At 33.9% G+C, this 20,021-nt stretch overlaps 2 protein-coding genes across 2 annotated transcripts in view; one reads left to right on the plus strand and one right to left on the minus strand.

The window, feature by feature from the left end:
- The window catches only part of LOC125242643 (all trans-polyprenyl-diphosphate synthase PDSS1), a 109,431-nt gene that overhangs the window by 21,742 nt on the left and 67,668 nt on the right, over positions 1 to 20,021 (minus strand). The window lies entirely within an intron of this gene.
- On the plus strand, positions 2,252 to 9,608 carry LOC125242644. The gene is made up of 6 exons (XM_048151480.1): positions 2,252 to 2,843; positions 4,960 to 5,219; positions 6,267 to 6,439; positions 7,966 to 8,125; positions 8,336 to 8,457; positions 9,089 to 9,608. The coding sequence occupies exons 2-6, from the start codon at positions 5,042 to 5,044 to the stop codon at positions 9,413 to 9,415; spliced, it is 960 nt and encodes a 319-aa protein (XP_048007437.1). The 5' UTR covers positions 2,252 to 2,843; positions 4,960 to 5,041; the 3' UTR covers positions 9,416 to 9,608.

Genomic DNA, 20,021 nt, shown 5'->3' on the forward strand with positions numbered 1-20,021 from the left:
CTTGCTAGTTCTTGCAACAAAATTTACAAATCTTGTCTCAAGAAATTGCATTTTTTGCTATGAGCAGTGTTGCTGTATTCATTTTTTACCCGATAATCTTGGAAAATGGTTTAGCGAACAATCTCCACACAATACCACGCTTTTGATATGTTTTTGAAATAATTGTAAAAGGCATGAAAAATAAACCATTTTATAAAACAACAAAGGCATAGAGCTACTTAGCGTGTTGTTACTTAGTTTTGCATAGGTACTTATAAATTTCGAAAATTTCTTTAGCGTTTTTCAAAATAATGCGTATTTGGGCCAGAGTAAAATATAGTAGTATTTGCGGCAAAATATAATAAAATCTGTTTTTGTTTTGTATGAAACCAAAAAGTAGGTATCTTATTTCAAGGAAACCTTGGGCGATCCCGCCTTCTAACCGTTTGGGCTCTTATTTATTATTATTTGATAGGAGACAAACGAGATGTAAATGAAGAAAAAATGTTTATTTATTAGTTTAGTTTAGACAGTCAAGCAAAACGTGAGAGTAAAAAACCGGCCAAGAACGTATATATCGGGCCCCGCTCAGTGTAGGGTCCGTAGTTTTCCGTATTTTTCTCCTAAACTACTGAACCTATCAAGTCCAAAACAATTTTCCTAGTAAGTCTTTATAATGTTCTACTTTTGTGATTTTTTTTCAGATTTTTTAAACATATGGTTCAAAAGTTAGAGTTAGATTTCCGAAAATATTAATATTATCAAAAAATAATTTTAGTAAACCCTTATTCATTTTTAAATACCTATCCAACAATATAACGTTGAGGTTGGAATGAAAAAAAAATCAGTCCCCACTTTACACTTTTTATTTTTTCACTTTGTCGGAGTGACTGATATAGGTACATATATTGGTACCAAATTTCAGCTTTCTAGTGCTAACGGACGGACGGACGGACGGACGGACGGACAGACAGACATGGCGAAACTATAAGGGTTCCTAGTTGACTACGGAACCCTAAAAATGGTGGCAAATTTGAAAAATGTATGGGCGCGGGTTTAACGTCCCATGAAAAAATTGAATTTCGCGCGTTTTTTTACTCTCACGATTTGCTACAATTTATTGTATTTTTCGCATAATTTAAAACATGAGTATGAAAAATAACCATACAACGAACAATTGACATTTAGATATAAAAAAGTTAAGCCTTAACGCATTGAATTTTAAGTATAGGTATGTACCTCTACCAAGAAAGACACGTTTCAACTTTCAAATCATACAAGTGCAATCACACACACACGACCGGTCTGGCTCAGTCGGTACTGACCTTGCCTGCTAAGTCACGGTCCTGGGTTCGAATCCCGGTAAAGGCATTTATTTGTGTGATGAGCACAGATAATTTGTTCCTGAGTCATGGATGTTTTTCTATGTATATAAGTATGTATTTATCTATTTTAGGATGTATATCGTCGCTTAGCATCCATAGTACAAGCTTTGCTTAGTTTGGGGCTAAGTTGATCTGTGTAAGGTGTCCCCAATATTTATTTATTACATACTGATTATCTATCATGAAGTTATGTTTACTCATAAAAAGTAATATTTCTAAATTAAACATATTTTTGGAGTTTGCTTACAGGTTAAAAATGTCGTTTTTTTATAGAAATGTCAATCATTTGTCGTACCTGCACTTTATTACTATTGATGTATATGTACAGTACATTTAAAAATTTGCAAAAACACAAAGATCTTTGCCTTCCTTAAAAAAAAAACGCCACCTCCAGAAGTAAGGCCGGCAACAGACGAGTCTTAATTTTCATAATCTTAAAAAAAATTGTATGCAAACTGACACTGACAGATCTGTCAGTGTTAGTTTGAACTGTCAATTTGCATACAATTTTTTTTAAGATTATGAATTTTTAAGACTGTTGCCGGGGTAACTCTTGCATGATTTTATACTTTTGACAAGTAGGAAAATAAAGCACAAAAGGTTAGAAGGCGGGATCGCCCAAGGTTTTCTTGAAATAAGGTACCTATTTTTTGGTTTCATACAAAACAAAAACAGATTTTATTATATCCTGCCTCAAATACGCATTATTTTGAAAAACACTACATGACAACTTTTATTTCTTACATAATTTGCCGTCGAATAGCATTTTTAAAAATAGTTTATCCAAAAAAGCATCACATGTTGATCCACTGTGCGACGTATCGCGCCGTGCAATAACATTAAGACGTAAAGAGACTTCGTGCCTCTACTCTTTCCCATATTACAGCTTGGCAAAAAAGAGTAGAAATGGAACTAATTTTTTACACCACTTACTGTTTTCATACAAAAGATAGTTGGAATATGCAAGACGTTTTACATAGACAGTGGCGCCCCTATTATTTTCTACTTTTTTTGCCCGACTGTAATATAGACGGTCAAGCAAATATTATGAGAGCAAAATTCAAATTTTCTATGGGACGATATTAATGTATGGGCACATTATTCAAATTTGCCGCCATTTTTTACTCTCATGATTTGCTTGACCGTCTGTAGTTACATTATCTAGGTTATTAACATGACAAGTAAGTGCCTTACTTGTTATGGCTGATGTATTTATTGGGTAAAATAAAAATCTGGTACTGGCAACATTTTCAAGTTGTCATCCAACAAACCAAATGCTAACGGCCGAATGTGATGCTCGTGTGTTCTTTTTCTTTTCGCTCCTTTTTTGCGTCGTTGTCATTGCAGTGAAAGTGTTTCATTTGAAAATTAACTTAGTGATCGCGATCGCAAGTATACCTACTAAAATAATGGAAGAGGATACAGAAAACATATTGGTATCCTGGGATGTGCCGTCAGAAGTCGTCGAGAACTTCAAAAGTAAGTTGTGAATTTTCTAGTATATCGCTGGCAGATCAGAAGGTAGTGGTCAGGGAGCGGTAAAATAGTTTTCAGTACAGATTGTGTTTTTTTTACGCACTAGTGCGAGAAGTGGTTCATTATATGCTAGGTCGAAACTTTGGAGGCTCATCTGTACAAGATATTTGTTAAATGTTAGGTTAAACAAAATTACCTACATCCATTGAGGTAAAATGTACGTTAGTAAATAGTAATTCAATGCATTTGCTTGATATATTTGTATGTTACTAAACTATTAAAAACTTATTATCTCATCAAAACGAGACAATGGGCATTTTGACACATCAATGTAAATAAAAAAAGTTATATTAATACTCGATCAAGTCCCATTTTGGTCAAATAATGTGTGAAAATCGTGAATGTTTAAATCAAAATAACATGACTGTGCTTGATGCAACTGCCATACATCTCCGGGTTGATCAAGATGTTCATTTGTCTTCTGAAGTGTAACAAATTTAATGTGTAGTTGATCATTTAAGTTGTCAAGAGGCTCAACTTTCCATAAAACTAAAGGTTAAGGACAGATTGTTAGTAGGTACATAATTAGTATCATCATCAGTAGTCTATAAACCGCTCACATATCACATATTGTTGGTAACTACGAGTAGATGGGTAGCAGCCTGTTCTATAGTTCTATTTTATGTCAAGTATTTTGAATTTCAAATAGATTTTGTCACCATGTCGCAGTGGAAGACTTTGATTCAGTCTCTCTTCGACCACAACACTTAAGATATTTATTCTTTTTTGATGCATGTTTCGTTCATTTCCCATTTAAATATACATAGGAGAGGTCCTCGATAGCTATCAAATATGCAATTATTTAAGTTAATTTTTTTTACAGAAAATGATATAAGCAAGGAACAGTTCAAATATTTGGTTTCAAATGATACTTACTTGAAAGAGCTTTGCCCACACATTGGGCACCGAATAAAACTAAAAAGTAAACTACAAGATTACTTAGACTCAGTTACTGATACTGAAACTGCATCTTCCTTCAATGCAGATTTAATGGTTATTAAAGCAAACTATCCAGAAGTGATGCAAATTGATCAAGACGAGTCAGTTATTCTAACAGACATTACATTGGATTTGGATTCCTACTTAAATATACCTAGTAGGCTTTCACTGCCAGAATTTGATTTGAAGACTATCCTCCAATCTACTCCACAAGGAAATAGTGTTCTAAATTATTATCAAAAATACAAACAATTGAACTCGCAAAAAAGAAACATCATTGTTGATGTTTTGGTGAAATATCACTACACATTTATTGTTAACAAGTAATTATTGAACCACTTATAATTATGTTTGCCCGTTGTAGAACTGATGTAGTGTTAGTTTTTTATGTAGGCAGATAGATATTTTTGACAAGGGGTTTATTACATGTGGTCATAGGCATAGGTTATCTAATGTTTGCCTGAATTACATTTGCCATAAGTTAAGTTCTTAGCCAGAGCAGCTAAATACTTATTTTGTTATTTATTTTATTTTGTTACTTCTAGGATACCACAAGTAATTTATCCTATACCTTAGTAGTAGGTTAAGTAGCTATAGTAGTATAGTTACCTGTAGAAATTATATATACAGTAATCATCATGTAGTAGTATCCAATGTAGATTAGTGTAATATAAGCTTATATATATATGCCGCTCAAGTACTTAGCTCATGGATTGTAGGAGACCAGACAGCAGTAGTTTCAGGCTTGGTACAGTCACCTGCGATAATATCTTACACAACGAAGGCCTCAAAAATATCTGATACGCTCTTACAATGTCTCATAAGGCAATTTGATGTATTATATCACAAATAAGGTACTAGTGGCAGATATTTTTGCAGCCTTCGTTGCGTAAGATATTACATATTATAGGTTACAGGTGACTGTACTTGCATGTCAATCCAGATGGATTGACGCCTAGTGCAAGTTAAATATTCTTTCGAGTTAAATATTCTTTCACGGGTAGCAAAATTATGCATTTACGTCAAGGGTGGTTGTGATGGTTTTCTGTCTGGTTTCTATAATTAGTATTAATACCTACTTAAATATGAATGAAGATTATCCAAAATATTTTTTTCTCAGCAACATCAAACCAGAAGAGTTCAATTTGCTAGCTGCAAAAATTGTTTCTCTTTTCCCAACTGAAAGTATATATATCTACTATATGAAAGCTGTGCCAACATGCAAATCTGCTTCAAGAAAATATGTGCCCGCTAAAGGCAAATTAGTGGACAAGGTTCGAAATCTCCTGTACATATCAGGAGCAAAGCGCAGGAGCATTAAATCCACTTGCTCTAATAAGGATTCGGATACAGATGTAGAGTCTGTGGAAAATAATCAAGGTAAAATCTATACTTATTCCGTACTAATAGGTAATATAAATGCGAAATTAACTCTTGTCTGTCTGTTGTCTTTCTTCCTTTAGATTTTCACAAAGTATGGTTTCGATACAATTTTAGGGTTCCGTAGTCAACTATCCGTCCGCGGATAATCTCAGTGACCGTTAGCACTAGAAAGCTGAAATTTGGTACCAATATGTATGTATATCAATCACGCCGACAGTGGAAATAGTTATTTGTTTTACAAGGGGGCAAAGTTGTTTAACCGCACGTGCCAATATTGATATCCGAGCAAGCGAAAGATTCCAATATTGAACCGCGAGCGTAGCGAGTGGTTCAAAAAGTGGAATCTTGAGCGTTGCGAGGGTTTCAAGGCACGAAGGTTAAACAAACTTTGCCACCGAGTGAAACACAAAATTTTTCACCACACCAACACGAACAAAATACTGACTATAAAACATCAAACTAAATCAAATCCATCAATCTATTCAATATTTATGATTCAAAATCATCATTTGGTAAATTCTACCAGCCAGCTTAAGACATAAAGTTATAATTTGTTTGAAATTACTTTGCACTCTTGTGAATAAAATGCAATTTTGCTATCTGTTTTCGAATAGCAAAGTAAGCCTTTACCATTTGGTGTGGTGAAAAAAATGTTTTATTAGGGTACCACCCCCCTGCATGTAAAGTGGGGACTGGTTTTTTTTTTTCATTCGAACCCCAACGTGTGATATATTGTAGGATAGGTATTTAAAAATGAATAAGGGTTTAGGTACTCCAATAGTTTTTTGATAATATTAATATTTTCGGAAATAATCGCTCCTAAAGGAAAAAAAAACTGTGTCCCCTCCCCCTCTAACTTTTGAACATTATGTTTAAAAAAATATGAAAAAGATCACAAAAGTAGAACTTTATAAAGACTTTCTAGGAAAATTGTTTTGAACTTGATAGGTTCAGTAGTTTTTGAGAAAAATACAGAACTACGGAACCCTACACTGAGCGTGGCCCGATACGCTTTCGGCCGGTTTTTTATTTGTTTTATTTCAGAGACTGCCTCAAATGACGACGCTATTTGGCTGAAACATAACAATGAGCCATGGGACCAAGTTTGTGAAAGGTGGAATAACACCTTTGAATTAAGACACAAACAAAAATTTGAAACTGTACATGATTTTCTCGAAACCTGGGCCATTTTAAAAGACGGCAAAGCAGATACTCTGGTAAGACATTCCTAATAAAATAACTAGCCACCTTATATTAATAATAAATTATATACATATTATATAAATAGAATTGATTTTAGTATAAGATTTCTATTACTGGCCATGTTATACTAAAATGAATTCTGTAACCTACGAGTATGACTTACTACACTAAATACATAAAAAATAATATCAAGATAAATGCCATATTTCCTTTAGAACACTTCAAATCATCAATCAAAGTGTCTTATAATTCCCACATTTCCCATACTGATCAGGTGGGAAATCATTTGGAATCATAACTGTGTATTCATATGTAACTCTGTTTCAGATGAAATATACATTACTTAATATACAGGGTGCATTTTGACAGCGGGTCAGTGAGGGCAACTATCAGATCCCGTGGTGCTATTGCTATCTAAGGAGACTATCCCTCGATTTCAAATTGATGGAAATAGTGTTTACAGATTTTGGAAAAAACATACAGGGTGCGAGAAAAAGGTCATTTTTGAGAAACTTTCAAAAGCTTGTATGGGACCAAAAAATATTTCCGTCTAGAAAAGTCACAAATCGCGAAAAACTCTTCCCATACAATTTGTATAAATAATAAATATTATAAAAAAAAAATTACACGGTGATTTTTTGATGCCAATCGATTCCATTCTTAATAGTATTAATAGTTTCTAACGGGTCAACTTACGGTAATGTACCAAAAAGCCATAAACCAATACATTTTACTATGGTGAATAAGTAGAAAAAGTTTTCTTTAATTTGTGGCTCTTAAGTACATTATCGCAAGTTGAGCCCTAAGAAACTATCGATACTGAATAGGAATAGAATCGATTGGCATCAAAAAATCAGCATGTAATTTTTTTTATATTCATAAAAATGGTATGGGAAAAGTTCTTCGCGATTTGTGACTTTTCTAGCCGGATTTTTTTTAGTCCCTTACAAGCTTTTGATCCTGGATAAGAATTAGATCGATTGGCGTCAGAAAAAATGTTTGTCAAAAATGCCCCTCTTCTCGCACCCTATATGGTTTTTTTTCCAAAATCTGTAAATGCCAATTTGCATCAATTCGAAATCGAGGGAAATTCTCCTTAGACCATTTTCGCAAAGGACCACGGGATCTCATGGCTTACTGACCCGCTATCAAAATATACCCTGTATAATTAATAATCCAAAACAAAAACTGAATTAAGTAATATTCATACATACATACATACAATCACGCCTGTTTTCCAGAGGGGTAGGCAGAGATCACGGATTTCCATTTACTACGATCCTGACAAAGCACTTTCGCTTCACACACATTCAATTACGTTTCTCATACACGCGCGCTCGTCGGTTTCGAGTACTTTTGACCTTTATAATATTCCTAGAACCTAAACTACTTACTTATACATAAATTTAACTTAAAAAGTAAAACGTATACAAATATCCCGCTTCCTTCCTTGCCCAAAGGTGCCCACGATGCTTGCGGCAGTTCCGCGTGGGATAGTGATATAATAATTAATACTGTCACTGTTTTGTTATTGTTACAGATACTTTTGGATTTTGAGAAACAGTTTAAAGAGAAGTCGCTTAACTTCTTTAAAAACTGGGAACTATTTTTCTCGAAACTTTTGAAGCTTAGAGAAAGTGTCGTGACAAATGATAATGCAAAAGCATTAATTGAAGGATTAGGGAATATCATTGACGATGGTAAGTACCTACTTGTTTACCTATAGAATGTGTTGTAAGACTTGTAAGTACCCAAATCTTGACTGTTTTCCACTCGTATAATGCGAGTATAGTTTATAAGTTTTTATAGTGTCCATATCGGTATATCATCGTCATAGTTTAGTAGATGCATTCATACTTGATCATTTTATAAAATATGTGTAATTTTCATATATATTTCTTTTATTTCAGACAAAAAAATTCCGGTGCAGATTTACCTGCTAGGTTTTTTAATACCACCCAAAGGCCGAAAATCTAGGAAAGTCAAGTTCTCAACCACTGAATCAATCCAGGGCTTATTAGTTCAGATAGATGTAAGTATTGTATGCATCCAATCAAAATTTAAGTTTTATTCTCTTTATTTTATTATTAATATACATTTATATTATTACCTATAAAAGTTGTGTAATTGTTCAGTTAATGTTTTACTATTTTACTCTTCGAGTCAAGCGAGTTCAATATATTTCATTTAGTTTTATTGCAAAATAATGTTTCTAGCATTATTTATTTTTTAGCATACGTATATAAAATATATCCACAATCACAATTGATAAGTTTTCAAAATATGTAATTATGCTAAATTGAATTATTTTTGGTAAATATGTTCCATTTAATTTTTCCCACTCAATTTTTATGATAATCATTATTACGTATGTAAACTGTAAGGCATGCAAAGTTGCCAAAGAGCCACCATAATGAAGTTACATTTTACTTAACATTTTTTAGAATTCGTTACTTCTTACTTCTTGAATGAAATACTTTTGAATGAAAATTACAATTAAGGGAAAAATCAAAAAACTTTGTGTACATTAAAATTCCATTTTCTATCTGACTAAGTCTCTGTCTCTTAAAAGGAATCTTCTACTTTTGTAGTGGAGCCTCTGCTGAGCAGTGGGATATTCCTGGGAACTATGGCATTACTTTTAAATTATGTTTTTAATGCAGGACGCCGGAGATATCGACAGCGTAATCGCAGCCCAGAAAGCTAAGGCTGCAGCCCGGAAGGATACCGTTCAACCCTTCGTGCTCATACAAGGACCGCTACAAAACTTCGCCCAGATATACATCGTTATTGATGATATCAAATACCACGTGCATTCAGCTGCAAAGGCGTTCGACTTATTGTTTAAGATTTATCACGTTTTCCACGCCAAGTATCCCCAAGTGTGTGAGCACCTCCACATAATTATTCAAAAAAAAGTGTATCAAATCCATACAGCGTATGATACAGTACCACCGTATATAGTTGACGTTTTAAACTTAGATGTGTAAAATTTGGTCTTCGTTTTTTATAAAAGTTCTTGAAATGTAAAAATATACTAAGGTATAGAAATTTCTTTGGTCTTATGTACCCACTTAAAAAGTATTTCATTGTGTAAGGTATTTGCACCATCTACAATTGACGTGATTTGTTCTAAGTTTGTCTTGTAGAGAATACTCTGTGGCGTCAACTACGCCTATCATTCGAAAAAGTTAAATAAATTCATAAAATGCTTTGTTCCGAGTGCAAACTCGATCTTGGTACTTTTAAAAAATACATTTTACATTTGGAACTTATTCATAAAATAAAAACTAATTATCAATGTCCTATTGAAAATTGCCAGAGAACGTATTGTACAAAGTATTCTTTAAAAGATCATTTGACATTTTTTCATAAATTGTTTGATAATCGCCGACTTGATAGTAAGCCAATAGAAAAAACATCGCATCCGAATTCTCCAATGTGTACTAATATATCGATCAATAAAACTATAACACATGATCCTATAGAGTTAAACAGTTCTACTAAACTTAAATCTAATAGTGAGAACTGTAGCCAAGACAGTGAAAATATAACAATGCAATTTAAAAAAGATCTTCACTTATCTGTTATACTTCTTATATCGAAATTATACAGTAATTTAAACATGCCAAGAAATCAAATACAAAACATAATCGATATTTTTAAAAGTTTCCTTACTGATTCAGTTTCTTACATAGAAAGTCAAATTCCAGTGCTTGGAAATATTAATAGTAATAACATTAGTAACGACATATTGCCAATGAAGAACTTAAGTTTGTGCTTGGACATATTTAAAAACTGTTTTCAAGCAATTGACACCGAACATAGACTAATAAATTTGTTTAATGCGAGTGGTAAGTTAGTTAAACCAATTAAGAAAAAATCGGTGTCTCGAAGGCACCAAAACGAGTAGATTCTAAAGTGATTATGACTTTAAAGGATGAATACGTTCATTTGGTGCCTTTGAGAAATAGTTTAAAGCTGTTTTTAGAATTACCACAAGTCCTGCAGACCATACTAGACTATCAAAGATATCTTAGCAGCACAGAAAATGTATTGCTAAACGTTGTTAATGGGGTATTATGGAAACTAAAAGCTGAACATGAACATTGCTCAGATATTTCTATTCCTATATATATTTACTATGATGATTTCGAAAATGGTAATCCATTAGGCAGTCATGCCGGTAAACATAAAATTGGCGCTGTTTATTGTAGTATTGCGACTATTCCACCGCAGTTTGCTAGTCGCCTGGAAAATATTTTCTTGGCTCTACTTTTTTATTCCAACCAGAGAGTAAATTTTGGCAATAAAGCGGTTTTTCAACCATTACTTGATGAATTGAATTTTTTGGAAAATTGTGGTATAGACATACTCTCTAATAATGAAAAACTAAAAGTAAAATTCTATTTGATTGCTTTATCAGGAGATAATTTAGGGCTTAATTCAATTATGGGTTACATGGAAAGTTTTTCCGCCAGTAATTACTGTAGAATTTGTACTATGAATAAACAAGAATGCCAAACTGCCATTTCAGAAAGTGAAGAAAAAATACGGTCACGAGCTAATTATAACCATTGTTTAGCCAATAACATTGGCGTAAAAGAACTCTGTGTATGGAACAGTCTAGACAGCTTCCATGCTTGTGAAAATACCAGTGTAGACGTCATGCATGATTTATGTGAAGGTGTTCATAGATATAGTATGGCATCAATAATACAATCATTTATAAACAAAAAGGTTTTTACCTTGGACCAATTAAATTCCAGAACGAAATACTTCACATATACTAGATCCGAGCATAATCATCCCCACCTGTAACTAAGCAGCATTTATGTAATGGTATCATCATGTTTTCAGCGTCGGAGATGTTATGCTTTGTAAGAAATTTCCGTTACTTTGTCGGTGACTTCGTTGACGAAAGAGACGAAGTGTGGAACTACTATTTGCTTTTATTAGAGTTAACAGAAACACTAACCGAACAAACTATCTCCACAGAACACTTAGTTAATTTGAAACATTTGATAAAAGAACATCATAAAATGTATATAGAGCTATTCAAAAGTTCATTGAAACCAAAATACCATTTCTTGGTACATTACCCGGGTGTGATAAATAAATTAGGACCGCCTATATTTTACTCGGCTTTTAAATTTGAAGCTAAACACAAAGAACTAAAAAGAGTATCACGTTCTATAGCGAGTAGGACAGACTTATGCTATTCGATTTCAATACGGTGCCAATTAAAGGACTGCAGCAGGTTTTTAACTAATGGTGGCTTTGAGAACAAAACAAAGTGTGGAAAGTTAAAGCAGTGCGTAAATATTCCGTGTCATTTAAATGGAGATAATTATTTCACGACTGTTACTTTCGAAAATAACGGATATATTTATGATCATATGTCCGTTGTTTTGTACGAATGTAAAGATGACAATCCAATATTCCTCTTAATTAATGATATATTAATCAGGGATAAAGATTTTAAGTCCGTCATCCTTGCGTGTTCTGTGTTGCAAATAATTAATTACAGTACCCATTTAAAGGCATATCAAGTTAACAAAACGAATGAATACAAATACATATCGTTGATTGAATGTTTTGATCAAATGCCAATACCTCTTCGCTCAGTAGGTGGTAATTTATATGTCTCATTTTATAAATAATAATTATACTAAAGTTTAAGTTATCATTAAAAATGTAGGTATTAATTGTGTTGAGAGGACATTTTTAATTATTTGAATTATTTAAATTTTCTGTACGTAGTTAGCTAGTTAGGTGCAGAACTGAACTGATGTTCATTATTTTTACGTGTAAGTGAGTATCTTCAATTAAGACAAATAGAGTAAGATATTGTTTTCTTTAAATCATTTACTATTAGCAAATATTGTAGAGGTACTCTAACAATTACGTAATTCCAAGTCAGAATATCCCTTTTTATCTACTAGGTTATATTTAGTGCTGATTCAATTATTTTGTAGCGTCCTCTTTGGCCGATAGTCCACTATTATATGTTTACCATAGAAATATGATCATAGGCAACATGCCATCCTTTTTCTTCACGTTGGAGAAAAAGGGAGGCATGATCATATTTCTATGCTAAACATATGATAGTGGACTATCGGCCTAAGTTGTATAATTGATTTTATTAAAAACACAATAATATCATCATTATTTTTATTACATATCAATTGGTGTTCAACATATTGCAATTCGTGAAAATAAAGTACCTAAATATAATTCAAGATTGTAAGCTTTTAAAATAAAATAATGAACCATGACATGTAGCTCAAACATATTATGTATAATTTATATGGTGATATAACACTGATAAGTCAAAATGTATTCCGTTCTAAATTCAATCTTAATACTGTATAGTGACACTGATAAGTTCTGAATTTGTAATTACTTTCTTTAACTGGTGCATAAAATAAACGAGAAACTTACATTTCACTTTTATTCCATTATTTCCGAATAGGTAATAAATTTAATGTGTTTTGAAACTAATTTGGCTTGTATAAATTAGACTGGAATACAGATTACTGTCGAAACACATTCATACTTGAAACACACAAGTCTTTTTGTAAAAAGTTAAAGCTTGAATTGATTAGCACTTGTTTTGGTTAAGATAATTCTTCTTGTATAAACATGTTTATTCTAATTGTAAAATAGAACGCATTCTAATAACATACTTACATTAAGCTTTTCTTTTAAGTTTGTATTTCTGGTTCTTCTTGTAAAAGGACACGCACTCCATTAAAATTTAAAGCTCTCCTTTTAAAGTGTAAATTTGTGTATTTATCCTAGTTATAAAATTACCATTTTATTATTGTTTTATTTAGATAGGTAATTTAATCAAGTCATAACTGCCGCAAAGTCTATAATAGTGATGAAATGACCATATTATAAAGGTAAACAATACTAAAGATGTTAAATAGGTAAAAAAATACATCATAATATTTTCATTTACGACATTAAAATGATAAGAATAAAACAAAAATAAAATGGTAAATTTTGTAAACGCGCCAAATACACAAACGTCGGTATAAAAAGTGTCGTGGCTCATGTTGTGCCGTTCTCTAGAATGTTCTCCGTTTTGTATAAGAAACGTTCTCGCTCAAAGAAACGGAGAACATTCTCGAGAACGGCACACCTTATAGTCGTGGTGAAGAAGAGATTTACCTAATTTGAATGGAATATGTTCCATTTTTACGACAAGAATGACACTTTTTATAAAAAGAATTAAACACTCTTAAAAGAAGAGCTTTACTTCATTTGATTGGAATACGTTCCATTTTACAACAAGAATGACACTTTTTATAAGAAGAATTAAACACTCTTAAAAGAAGAGCTTTACTTCATTTGATTGGAATACGTTCCATTTTACGACAAGAATGACACTTTTTGCAAGAAGAATTAAACACTCTTAAAAGAAGAGCTTTACTTCATTTGATTGGAATACGTTCCATGTTACGACAAGAATGACATTTTTTATAAGAAGAATTAAAGACTCTTAAAAGAAGAGCTTTACTTCATTTGATTGGAATACGTTCCATTTTACAACAAGAAAGGAACTTTTTTGCAAGAACAATTAATGCTCTTGAGTAAATTATCTTGGTTACTTAGAACAAGATATTTTCGTTCTTGGGTCAAACAATTTGGCTTTTAAAAAAAGAGCCTTACATCATTTGACCGGAATATGGGCCATTTGACAACAAGAACTAAACGCTCTTGAGTAAATTAACCAGCTATTTAGATCAAGATATTTTCATTCTTGGGTCAAACCATTTAGATTAAAAAATAAGAACTTAACATATTTGGGCAGAATATGGGCCGTTTAACAACAAGAACAAAACGCTCTTGAGTAAATTATATCAGCTATTTAGAACAAGATTTTTTCGTTCTTGGGTCAAAAAATTTAGCTTTTAAAAAAAGAGCATTACATCATTTGAAGAGAATATGTGCTTTTTTACAATAAGAACTAACACTCTTGAGCCAATTTTTAATATTATTATTGTGAAGTAACACATATTCTCTTCAAATGATGTAAGGCTCTTTTTTTAAAAGCTAAATTGTTTGACCCAAGAACGAAAATATCTTGTTTTAAATATGTTCATTCTTGGGTCAAACAATTTAGCTTTTGAAAAAAGAGCCTTACATCATTTGAAGAGAATATGTGCTATTTTACAATAAGAACTAACGCTTTTGAGCCAATTTTTAATACTATTATAAACAAAATACATTCAATCTTCAATTAAGAAAAGGAATAATTATGTCAAAATGCTTTCTCTCTTGAAACAACAGTTATTAGCTTTTAGTGGAAGAGATATTTAAATGTTGATACAAAAAAGTAGTTCTTGGTCTAAGAACTATAATGCGAAACATTTTATATCTTAATCTAAGTAATTCTCCATTTTCCTTATATCGAAATCCCAAAAGATCTTGACTCAAATAATATTACTTGCTTCAAGTAATTTTTTTTTTCTGTGTGGGTAAACTGGCGACGTAGATTTTATAAGAATTTAAGTACTACCCGAAACAGGCGGGAAGGATGTCTGACGGTAAACGAGAAGAGCTGAGGTGTGCCGATAAAGAAGTTTGTTAAACATTCGATATAATCAGTAACCTAACAAACCGCCCATGCAGACTGGCTCTCCTTCCATGGTCTTGTTTTACAGTCTGAATCTACTTTCGCGTTGTATAAAAACTCGTTGGTGTATGTAGAAAGAGGCACGCATAATGGTATTAAAATATGGTTTAAAACAACAATAAAAGGCAACAATAAAAGTAAAAAAACCTTAACAAAAATGGTAGAGCAAAAATTTTACAACACAGATCAATATTATTCTGTGCCACAAAGAACAGTCGATATAAATTATTTGCGTGCTTTATATACCGTGATTTACCGTTCAAATTGAAGTACAAAAAACAGCCTGTCGAAAAAGAATGTCCAGTTTGTGGAACCGATCTACCTTGACCCATCGCCGGCGAAATATGTAGTTTGTTTACATATCATTTGAATTCACGCTGCGGTCGGAATTTCTGTCCTGGTTTGAGTTGGCACACATAAAAATACCTACCGCCTACCCCAATGTCCTAATTGAGAGAGCTACGCAAGTTTGTATACATTTATAAGATTGATTTTATCGGTTCTACGGGCACAGCGACACAGTAAAAGGTAATTCAAATAATATGTATATTTACTAATAAAAATATAGCTACACTGCAATATTTTAGTTAGCGGAAATTGAAGTTCTATATTAGACATAAAACATAGATTTAGTAGCTTTGAAAAGCCGTAGTTAAAATTATCTTTATGATGTATTTTTATGCAACAGCAGATCGATATAATGTTAATAGTATCGATAAGAGTAGATGCGTTCAAATAACGTTTTATCGAAGTATTTCGTACCGCGCGTGGCCATGGTCCGATCGGTTGCGAAACCACCTCTAGTGGCGATTAATGATCGAGTGGGGCATCGTTTCGACACCAACCAACACGTATTCACTAATCAATTTCAATACAAATGTAAAGCCAATTCACTGTTGATATCAACCCATCGCGCTCGCACACGTATGAGTGAGCATGAGAGCGAACGCGCACATGTGTCTAATAAGTTTTTAATATCATTAGATGCGCGTTTGAGAAAAAGGTTCTGGCTAAACGGAGGGGTATGTATGCTATGCACACGTACCGCTAAAATCCGGTTACAAACGATACCGGTTGAATGCAAATCTCTAATGAATCAATAGCAATATGTTCGAAAATCCTAATGACATAGGCCCGTAGCGTCTAGCAGTGAAAGTCGGAGACGAGCGGCGACCTTGACACGGTGTCGTTCACTTCAATCGAGGATTTTTGTGTGTAAAGAACTACGTAAACATCAATACGACACCTCGTACTTTCACAATCGAATTTTACCGTGTTGTTGTATCGTCATACAGTAATTTGTTACGTTTTTTAAACCGATTCGATTCATGCATACGTTTGGGTGAAAGTTTCAGTTCATTGACCAAAATCGAGCGAGTCAGCGAGACTAATTAGTAATTAATATCCATATTCAATTGTATAGTATTGAGAGTCTTCTAATCGCCATATTTTAAAACTACATGTTATTTAACGTAGTTTATTTTCAACGGCATATTGGTCGTTATTATCTTGAACTTTGGTTCGATCTTTATAAAGAATTGTAGCTGACACTGTCCCAATTATGAGCAGTTGTGTCGCAACGAAATTAAAATATTCAGAAAATGAATATTAGTTTAGGGTAGGATAACAAGTTACGAGGTTACGGCCCGGGGCCGCGCGTCCGACCCACTTCCCCGCGAGTACAGTTAGATATACTGCGACCAGTTTTTGCTCGCACTCTTTATACGACCGGTCGAAAGTGTTGAACGAATTTTGCTTTCGACGACCGACCGGTCGCACAATGACAAACGTATAATGGAAAGTCCTTTCGTTCATTAAGCCGAATTAGGTTAATAGGGTGATGCAAGATATTATGTTAATAAAATTGCGCAGTGCTAGTGACAAGCTAGGTTTTGAGCTACGCGCGGCCGCGAGGTGTCGCGCGCGTCTACTAGATATCAACGCGCGGCAACCTGACTCGCAACTTTGTAGAGGTGTAAATGATAAGTAGGAAATTTATATTCCCGCGGCGGCTGCAGTAATAAAGAGCAAGCAAGAAGAGAATCTCTTGACATATTGGATATGTCCGAAGAAATTATATATTCTCAGTAAATTAGTAACAATCGGCACTGAGTCGTCGTTTTCTGACATATGTACTTTGCCGTCGAAGTAAGTAAGTCGAATATATGACTTAAACTTGCGTGCATTCGGACTTATCAATGTACCTATTCACACATCATTTAGATATCATTCTACGTTCGAATTGGCCTGCTAAATTGTCTAGATACCTAATGCTTAGGTATTTTATTTTACAGCGCCTGTAGCAATTACACAGCAAAATGATTGATTAATGACGCACTGTCAATGAATTAATTTTACTTTTGAATTTAAACAATAAACATTTATATGAATAGGCAACATATTCACATCCCAAGTGTTACAAAGTAGAAAGGAAGCCCATAAAAACGAGGAAAAGTACATTGTTATTATATCATTTTAAACTACGGCTCAACTCAAAATTCCACGAGTCAAATTAGTGGGGTAATAAAACGTGATTTTTACTTAAATGACCACACTCGTATAATTAGTAATAACTATAATGAGGGCTTGAGGGAAAACATCGAATTATTCACGATTAAAAAACTGGTCAATGTGCAAGGAAAGGGCAGGCTGCAGACGAGTTCCCTGAAAGGGGCTTTGGCAACGATGGAAGAATGCTGGTCCATTCGTCATCGCGGCAGGTGTAAAAAGCAATTTACCTCTGCAATTATGCGAATTGAATTATGTTAATTTGCCGTTATAAAATGAATGAACTGTCTGAGTATTGGTTAACAAATCAGCAATTTTATCACTGCGTTTTTATCTCATTTGCAATTATAAGTCGGAGCTATTTTCGTGACAAAAATACTTGCAAGATGATTCGGACGGACACCGTCTTTACGTAACTTGACATTTGTAAAGCTCACGTCAAAATTCTTGGTATTGTTATGGCCAACTGCTGATTATTTTCGATAATAAGACGCCCTACATGGATTGAGTAATAAGGCCCGAGGGATAATTGAACGTTGGATGACAACTTCATTCACCATCTTGGTGGAAACAGAAACAACGTGTAATTTACACAAAATCATTTAAATGTAGAGTTTACATATGCTTAAAAAGTCGGCGCTTTGCGTAAACTGTCGAAAGTTCTCAACAAATATAATTAAAAGCTGTTTAAAAGCAAGAGTTTCGAGCGAAAATACAACATATGAGTTTATGATTCTCATGGAAAAGAAAACGTTGCATCTCTGCAACGATGTACTCGTATTTCTTATTTGGCACACACACACATTTGAAAATTGCCCTGCTTTGTCTTGCTGTAAAAAAAATATTGACTGAAATTTCTTTGACCTACAACGTTTATTGTATCAATTTGAATGGTAAATTACGTCAGTTAAGCCGGATCGTAAGGTTCAGTGACCCTGCGGCAGCAGCACCTGACGCACCAGTGACTGATGAGTGATGACGCCGAAACTCGGAGAAAGCTGCCGCCGTGGCTGACGGACGCGGTTACGTGGCCTTCCGTCCACCACATGTAATCTTAATACGAGCTTTTTGTTTAACCTCTTGCATCATCCGGCCGCCTAGATCATATCTGCGCATCTAGGCCTATAAAATAAATCTGACAGCATCTTAGCTCAATATCAGAAAGCGTCCATAATTAGACAATGACAAATTGCTACACTATGTGGACACCTAATTAGAAAACGTTTCATTGTCCTAATATTGCATCAAATTAGTGAAAAGATTAAAAACCATCAATGACTACTAATGAAATCTTGTCGTAAAATAAGCCGGTTCGACTTCGCAATAGACCATTGATGTTGTAATCAATGAAAATATGACAACACACGAATTATGTAAGTGCTGATTTACTCGTAAATGTAGGTATACGGATATCCGCTGGACGAAAAGGGCGCGGTCAAACCTTGCGTCAGATAGACAGCGCAAAGAAAGATCGACACCTGACGCGCGCAGAGGTCGAAACGAGATACACATAGAAATCGCCGAGAGATCCGCACTTTCCTACGATCGTTACAAAGTATCACGTTACGCGCAACAAATGCAAAAATGTATAAACATTCATAACGCGTATACGGCTCATTAAAACTCGCTATTCTGCCGCATAGCTGTTGGAACAATACGTATCGCGACATATTCTGAACAATGGTCTCAACGATAGGAATCGCCAATTCGACGCTGACGTAGTGGCTTCTTCAACCTTGCCCATTGTGCGCATACGCATCTTTATATAGAGCATGCTTATTATGCGTGTAGGTCGATGACTGTATTACAATTCTTGTTTTAAATATCATAATATTTAGAACGATGAAATGGGAAATGTCACAGAATACACAATGAAAATTCGAGAAAAACTGCGTAGGTACATCCACTCTAAGAAGAGTAAAGCTTTGCAAAACTAAACCTGCTTATCTCCAAATAAATAGGTCGCAACCGCGGCCTTCAGCAGTCCTTATAAAGTCATTGCTTTTAAGTATTAACACAATTCCGCAGTGACATAACGAGGAGAGTACACAAGCCTGTTCAGGCATAGTAACAATGTCAGAAACGTTTAAGCCGATAGGCAAACAGACACGCCTAGCTAACGATGCCATTTACGTACATGACATGTACGTATTTACGTACTGGCGGTCGGTACCTAGGAGGAACTGCCTACAGAATCAACATTTGTGTATTTGAATGACATAACTCAAATACAGGTTATTGGATGAACTTGTGAGACTGATAAAACATCCGCTAGACTGAACTTGGTAGACGCAAATATTGCGACACGCGGGCGACAGGTAGGAGACTGGAAACCTAATGATTTATGGTTATTATTTTAGCTGCATATTTTAACCTCTAACTCCCCGAGTAAGGTCATTCAGACTGGGCTTTAAATGTTTTAATTACAAATTTAAAACTTG

This window comes from Leguminivora glycinivorella, chromosome 3, assembly GCF_023078275.1.
Source record: "Leguminivora glycinivorella isolate SPB_JAAS2020 chromosome 3, LegGlyc_1.1, whole genome shotgun sequence".
NCBI classification, from domain to species: Eukaryota; Metazoa; Arthropoda; class Insecta; order Lepidoptera; family Tortricidae; genus Leguminivora; species Leguminivora glycinivorella.